Source organism: Formica exsecta, unplaced genomic scaffold, assembly GCF_003651465.1.
Source record: "Formica exsecta isolate Colony F162 unplaced genomic scaffold, ASM365146v1 scaffold75, whole genome shotgun sequence".
Classification (NCBI taxonomy): domain Eukaryota; kingdom Metazoa; phylum Arthropoda; class Insecta; order Hymenoptera; family Formicidae; genus Formica; species Formica exsecta.
In genome coordinates, this window is record NW_021853517.1 from 45,228 (window position 1) to 53,346 (window position 8,119).

General features: G+C 38.2%; 1 protein-coding gene across 2 annotated transcripts in view; it reads left to right on the forward strand.

The window, feature by feature from the left end:
* LOC115243914 (laccase-22-like) overlaps positions 1–5,577 on the forward strand; it is a 31,923-nt gene extending 26,346 nt beyond the window's left edge. Inside the window, exons 2-3 of one of the 2 annotated variants that reach the window (XM_029821219.1) lie at positions 3,760–3,915; positions 5,282–5,559. In XM_029821219.1, the coding sequence (XP_029677079.1) occupies positions 3,760–3,915; positions 5,282–5,421 (296 nt within the window). In that variant the 3' untranslated portion in view covers positions 5,422–5,559. Of the gene's footprint in view, positions 1–3,759; positions 4,003–5,281 lie in introns of both variants that reach the window. The other variant, XM_029821218.1, reaches the window with a different exon arrangement.
* Positions 5,578–8,119: the final 2,542 nt, after the last annotated feature.

Here is an 8,119-nt window from a genome sequence, read left to right on the forward strand (position 1 = left end):
TAAATTTTCGGACCTAGTCTCATAGACCTTTGTTTTCAAATACCCCCAGTAAAAGAAGTCTAATGGGGTCAGATCTGGTGATCTCGGTGGCCATTCTATTGTGCCTCTTCTACCAATCCATCGATCAGTAAAAACATCGTTGAGAATATTTCGAGCTTCCAGAGAAAAATGAACCGGAACCCCATTTTGCTGAAACCAAACATTGTGGAAAGCTTCTCCAGCAATATCCTGAATAGCCGGTATCACTTGGTTTTCAAAATTGCAATAATTTTGAGAATTTATGTTTCCTTCAATAAAAGGTCCTATAATACGATTAAACATTATTCCGGCCCAAACGTTAACCTTCTGAGGATACTGTGTATGACTGTTTCTAATCCAATGCGGATTTTCATCTGCCCAATACCTCATATTCTGTTGATTTACAGAACCGTTTAATTCAAATGTTGCTTCGTCAGAAAAACAGATCCAGTTGAAAAACTGACGATTATCAGCGGGTCGTGTCATCATTGTGTCGCAAAATTCCACTGCTTTTTCAAAATTCGATGGACTGATGTTGTGAATATCATTTTCTTGAGCTGCTCTCGAGACCGATGTATGGGGATTATCGTATACAGTTAGCAGAACATCTAAACCTTTTTCGTCATTACTAGCATTTTTGGGTCTTCCAAATCTAGGCGCATCTTTAATTATACCGGTTCTTTGGAAACGACCAACAGTTCTTTCAACAGATGATTTTGAAATTGGTTCACGGTCAGGATATGTGGCATTGAGTAAATCCGCTATTTCTCGATAGGACTTTATTTACCCCCACCCCCCACACACACACACGCGCGCACGCACACGCACGCGCACACGCACGCACACACGCACGCACACACGCACGCACACACGCACACGCACACGCACAAACACACACACTCAGGAACGCGCGTGTCCGGGTAAAGCCCTATCTTTCTTCTGTTGTCGCCATGAGCCCTCGCTATCGCAAAATCTCAATAGAAATGTTCAAATAATCATAACTCTGCAAAAAAAAATCGTAGAGACCTCGGCGACCTCGCGTTGTTTTCGTCTCGGAAAGCCCTTTCGAACGAAAGCCCTCACTCAACTCCACATGCCATTTAAGATTTTTTGGCTCCCCCCTCTCCCCGTCCTCCGCGGGTGTAGAAGTGGGTGTTTTTGTGGTTAAATAATAGACTTTGTGATCCCATTGTATCCCTATAAATTTCAATCCTATATTTCAAACCATTCAAAAATTATTTAGGTGGCCAGGAACTTTTGGTAGGCACTGTATAAGCTATATTATTGATGCCCGCAAAAATTTTCAAAATTTTAAGAAAAATGTGAACATATATATGTATATATTTTACATTTTACCATAAATCACAAAAATTTTTGAAAATTCATGTAGGAGTGAAGCGTGGGGGGGATTTAAGACGGCAGGAGGCACGAACCAAGCATCCATCTCTTCCGTGGCAGCGGCACTGTCGTGTCTGTGTAGGGCGTTTACACACTTCCTCAGCCCGACAAATAATTGTTAGAAAACAACATTTGCGGGTCTGAAAAAATACGCGAGGTACAAGTGGCTGAATCGGGAATCGAACCCGAGTCTTCTTAATCTTCCTTCTCTCTTTTTCGTTTGCGTGGCGACATTTATATGGATCTTTCTTGGACTCGCCTGTGTGGAGATCGCTTTTCGCCTTGGAGATCTCTTTGATGGCGAGATGAGTGACGGAACTACCACTGAATGGTCGGCGTTGAACTCCTTTCCTTGACGATGTTTGGGGTTATTGGACGGTCGTCCTTCCCTCCTTTTACGGTAGATAACTAAATGTCGCAGGGTTTCGACAAACTAGCGCCGGTTACTGGCAATCTAGCGCCGGATACTGGTCGTTTCATGGAGAGACCACTAGCGCCGTATTTCGACGACTTAGCAATGGAAACGAGGTATCTAATATTCAGACCTCACACCTTACGCCACTTTAACACAGTACATACGACTCCAGAGCGATGTTGGAATCACGCTCCATGGATGCAGTGACGATTGCCACGGAGAGACGACATCTCCAGCACGCCTCCAGAGCGGTCCAATCATATTAAACGATTGAAAATTGGCCCCCGTAGCCACTCAGCGATGAGTCTTGACTCGTCACCAGTATGAATGGAAGCCTCCTCGAGTAGTCCATCCTAAACCACTACGCCTAAGCAGCCCCCTCTTCTGCTCCCAATTAATAATATGATCATCCACCGTCACCACGTGGTGGATCTAGTGGACAGATTACCAGCTTTTACGCTGACACAGACGTACACCGCAGAGTGAAGCGAGGGGGGGATTTAAGGCGGCAGGAGGCACGAACCAAGCATCCATCTCTTCCGTGGAAAATTGATTAACGGTTTATCTTCTTATTCATAAAGATACTTCATTGATGCTGAATTCGCCATACATGTGCGAAAAAACCCGAATCGTCTAACAACAATGTGGATGGATCGTGTGTATAGCGATATAGAGGTATTTTTAGCTTATTTCTGAAAAATGTATTTTCATACAACATTATACAACATTATTATATATGGTCGAATTTGGCATTAAATACGCTTTAAGTTTGCTATAAGACAAGGTAATTTTAAAATTTAATAAAATTGGGGGGGGGAGGAATTTCTCTCTCTCGAAAAATATAACATTTCTGAAAAATCTAATTGCATTATTGTAAAGTACATTAAAAACTATAAAACTTTTCTTTGCAACCTTTTTTATATCTTTTACCGTTTTGGACGGTATTCGCTAAGAAATATAAAAACCAACTTTTTTCAAGAGGATGTTTCATCCCCTTAACGGTTATAAAAGTGCGTATAAAAATTATGTCTTATTTCAATCTAGACTACAACATATTCAAAGCTCATCTAAGTCGGAGGACATTTCCCTTGTGAGATTGGAGTTGATATTTTATCGGACAATTCGTCGTTAAAGATATTATCTATGCTGTTATTGATGTCTATATTGTATACAACATATGTACAAAAAAAACGTACTAATTAATATATTTTACGAAGGAGATAAAAAGCAATCAAGAGCCAGCGCGGTAATTTGTGCGCATGTTTTATTACAATCAAATAACATTGATATTTTAACTAAATGATAGACACAATCACAAAAAGCGTACGTTTTGGTCCCCTTTTTGGACCATTTTCAGCGTAATTATAAAGTATGTGGAATATATTATATAAAAAATATAATAGTAATAATACGCAGTCTCGAACATCTGTGTGTAACATTTGCCTTTTGTGCAACATGGGTGACTCACTCAAGTTCGATATATTTGTATTACCAGTTGTTTTTTTAATGTAGTATATTTTATCGGACAATCTTTTTCTTCCACATTTACCTTCCGACAACATGACTCACTCTTGTTCTGCATATTATTACTATTATATTTTTGATATAATATATTCCATATACTTTGTAATTGCACTGAAGATGGTCCAAAAAAAGAATCGAAACGTATGTTTTTTGTGATTGTGTCTATCACTTAGTCAAAATATCAATGTAATTTGATTGTAATAAAACATATGCGCACAAATTACTGCGCTGGCTCTTGATTGCTTTTTATTTCCTTCGTAAGATATATTCATAAGAGTCTTTATTACATTAATATATTATTCGAGAAAGCTAATATGAATTGAATAATGTAACATATTAGAATACATATATGATAAATTATTATTGTTATTAATTACGAGAAAATCAATTATAATGTGTTACAGGACCTTTACAGGATTTAAATCATCCATTTCATTTACACGGTTATAGCTTTTGTGTAATGTATGCAGGGCAATTTGTTAATGCACTTAATAAAAACGATATAACAAATAAGGATGTAATGAAAGAGATGGAAGCTCATATGACACGCTTACAAAATGGTTATTATACACATTGTAGTCCTAAAGATACTGTAATTGTACCAAATACTGGTTTTACCATCTTACGCTTCAAGGCAGATAATCCAGGTTGACATAATTTCTCTACATACAATTATATTTTTCAATTCTGTAAAAAGCTTATATTATTATAAATCATATAAAAAATTACAATTTTGAAATTATGATTTTTACTAATAAACTGGATAATATATATATATATATATATATAACACTACAAGAAAGTATTTTTTTATCATGTACTTTTCGAATTATAAGGCTTGAAAAATACAGTACTGCCGGCATTAGCATTACCCAAAGTGTACCACGTGTAGGTTGCACGGTCGGAATTACACCTCTGTTGTGTGTGTGTTGTGTGTGTGTGTGTTATGCAGAAATCAGGACCCCGTGATTCGTCATTTTCACGGTATTTAATGACTCCAAACTCTCTCTGTCGTGTGTGTGTGTGCGTGTGTGTGTCAAATACGAAGGTTGACCTTGACTTTGATCTAGGGGTGAAATATGGAGGTCATTTGAAGGTCAACTTAAAAATTTTTTATGGAAACCCCTACTTTTGACACCAAAAATGAAAAGGAAGGAAAATTATTAAAAAATGCCTTCAGCCGATTAAGGCAAGACCGGGACTGATCCAGCCGATTAAGTCAAAATTATCTAGTCAGAATTAGTTATTGTATGGCTTATGACCTTAACAAGTGTTCAAATACCTGTCCATTATTATCTATGCATAATTGAACTCGACGTTCAAAACTGTCAACTGTCGATAAAAGTATATTTTTCGGAATGCTTCGGCAGGCAATAGTTATGCGCTCCATCATATTCTCTCTTGTTGTGGGTGCTGTTGAGTATACAATGTTCTTCAGGTATCCCCATAAAAAGAAATCTAAATTTGTCAAGTCTGGAGACTTAGGACACCATGACACTGGTTCACCGCGTCCTATCCATCTACCTGGAAATTTGAGATCCAAATGATGTCTAACTCTCCTACTCCAGTGTGCTGGAGCACCATCCTGTTGAAAGAACATACGTAGTTTTGTTTCTAGATCGATATCTTCAAGCAATACCGACCTTTAGCCGCGTCTGATAGTGTACGTGAGCACTCCGTCGTTATGGCGGCGCACACTACCAGGCGGGCGTCTCACCTACGTGCGTCCGGCTAAAAGTCGGCGCTAATTTGTGTGTGTGTGACCAGACTTTACTCAATAATAACTCCTATATTAAGCGTTATAGAAAAAAATGTTACAGGACTTTTCTGTTCAGTTTACTGTGATCTACCCGCTCCTTTTACTCTAAGTTTTATATTTTTGTACTTTGAATAGATAATTGATCAGGAATATTATTTATTTTTCAGGCTGGTGGTTCTTTCATTGTCATTTTTCATGGCATACTGCAACCGGAATGAATGTTGTCTTACATGTTGGTACGTCATATGATCTTCCACCTGTACCACGTAACTTTCCAACGTGCAACAATTGGATACCACAAAATTAATTTATTAAATTCTATACAAGAAATAAAAATTTAAATAAAAGTTTATTCTTAATATTAATTAAATTTTTAATTTTATTGTCAGTTTCTTGAAATGTATAACATATTATATGTAAAAGATGTGAATAAATAATAAGCCAATAAATACATTGATGCATATTAGTAAAAGTTGCTTATTTGTGTAATAAGGGATTGTTCGTAATTAGCCACGTAGCGGCTAAATTATATTTATTGTAACGCGTGTATTATACAGCTTTCGTACTGTTACGTCCAGACTTGAGGAAAGATGAGTCAGTGGAAGGGCGCAACCACTATCTTTACGATTCCGAAGTTAAACGTCTCGAAGCGTTAGAATCGGGTCGAACGAACTTGACGGTCCGAAAATCAGGTAAACGACCGTTAGGGTCGCTATTACTCTGTTTTTCGGAAGTTCGCTCGGCGGTCCCTTTTTGGTAAAAGAATTTAATCTCTATTACGCGGGATGGGACCAGGTGCGATCTTTTGACTGGGGAAGGAGAGGGGTTGTAACAAGCCGCTTTCGCGAGGCGGTGACGGATAACTCGGTCCAATGAGGCAAGATTCTATTATTAATATTGAATTTCTGACTGGTCATTACAAAATATCTGTTAGAAAAAGAAAATAAAACAATTTGTGTGAGTGAGAGTGTGTAGGAATATTAGGAGGTTGATTTCGTAATTCTAGGATTGGTATGAGGATTCGTCATCGAGATTTGGGAGTTCATTGCAGAACTCTTCCAGTTCTCTCTCGAATTCGTCAGATTCAAGAGGGGAAAAAGGAGGGAGTGGAGATTGATAGCAGGATTCGTCCTCCAAATCAGGGAGTTCATTGCAGAAATCCTGCAATGCCTTCTCGAACTCGTCTAATTTGGAAGGAGGAGAAGGAGGGGGTGAATCATCAAGGATGATCGTTGACAACGAGGAGAACGACCGAGGGGAAAGCGGCAGTTCGGGAGAAGGTGGTTCCGAAGGATATATTGGAGAGTAACTAGGGGAGTAACTCGGGGAGTAGTGATAGGGGGAAAGAGGAAGGGTTGTGTGTTCAGTGGCTGTGTCTATGTGTGTTTTTACTGAGTAATCACTACTACTACTACTGGCTATGGTTAATTTTAAGTCTACAGAAGTTCGCGTCTTCTGATTCGCGAAACGGACCTTTGCAGTGGCGGGTTGGAATTCGTAATTTTTTTCCGATCTGGTTCTCACTATGGAACCAGTGACAACGTTATTTATTGCGGGAATAAAAATGTAATTCAACTGAGTTATTAAAGACTTACGTTTGTTGCTGACTTTTGATTAGTAGGTTGAGTAGATTGCCAAAACTTGTCGTCCTTCGCTAGGATATAACGCTGTGCGGATGCCGGGTTGCCCTGGAGACGACGCCGAGAAGAGGACACTGATATTGAACTGGTCACTCTTTTTCTAATTGCGAGGTTTAGTCTTTATGGGCGCACACGAGACTGATTGCCCGGTACTTATTGATATTGAAAGAATGAATGAATAATAAGTTCTCGAGTCTTACGAGTTCTTTCTTTTATAATTCCCTTTTTGAGGGCGTCTTCTAATTTTTTAGAGTGGGATCTTCCAAAAACTTTAACGAGTTGAAATTATGCCAAAGTAGGGATTCTTCAAGATTTTAACAAATTAGAATCGTGCCAGTGTCCTCATTCGGCAGGGGGTGTCTCCTATTTTCATATTTTTACCCGTGCTGATCGTCGGTTGGTGAGTTCGATATTAGTTCAAAAGTTCCTTAAACATTAGCCTTTCCGGGGGACCCTCGCGCACATGATCTGATTAGAAAAGGGTTTTACTTCCTTATAATTATTTTTGTCAACGTTGATGCAGCTGTGTTTATTACTTGTCCGTTAGAAAATTATTATCAGTATTAATGCGGCTGACAATGAGTTTATTAAACATTTCGTTAAAAGTTCTTGTTATCTCCTTGTTCTTCCGCCGGAAATTCTACTGCAAGGGGTAGCTGTTATTTTTTATTTATCTCGAGACCGGCATGGTTTCCATCACCAATTTCCTTGCGTCTTTCCCATGGATACTCGTGGATGTAGTTACTGACAAATGACAGTGTTTAAAAGAAACGTATGGCACAAGATGCTTTGTTTATTGAACGATTCATTCTTATCACCAACTGACGATCGTTACCGCAACGTCGCGGAAGAAAGAAATCGTGGAGTCGCCAGGACGTAACAATACTCTGCTAAATTGCTATCTCACATGTTACAATATACAGTGTACAAATGGCATTACATATATACAGGGTGGCCCCGAACGTTCCAGCCAGACTTTGGGATCTTATAGGAAATTTAATCCTGAACAAAAAATTTCTTATAAATATGGATCGAAAAATGCTTTCTTAAGGGGTTACATACCTTTGTCGCGCGCAAGAATGGCCAATTTTCGGGAATTTTTGTTTTCAGTAAATAATGCAGTAATCAATACAGAGTTTTTTTATTTTATTTGTTATATATTTGAGTACATGTATATAAAAAATTATTAAGTTTCATAAAAAATTGTAACTTTTATGGCAAGTTGCATGCACCAATGATGAGCGTTCATGATCCTAGTGTCTGCATGATTTTGCATTGTAGGTTAGTTCGATCTGAAAAATAAAAATATTTTCTTATAAAGAAATGTTATAGTTACGATCTATCGAGGGGAATTTTTTTAATTTA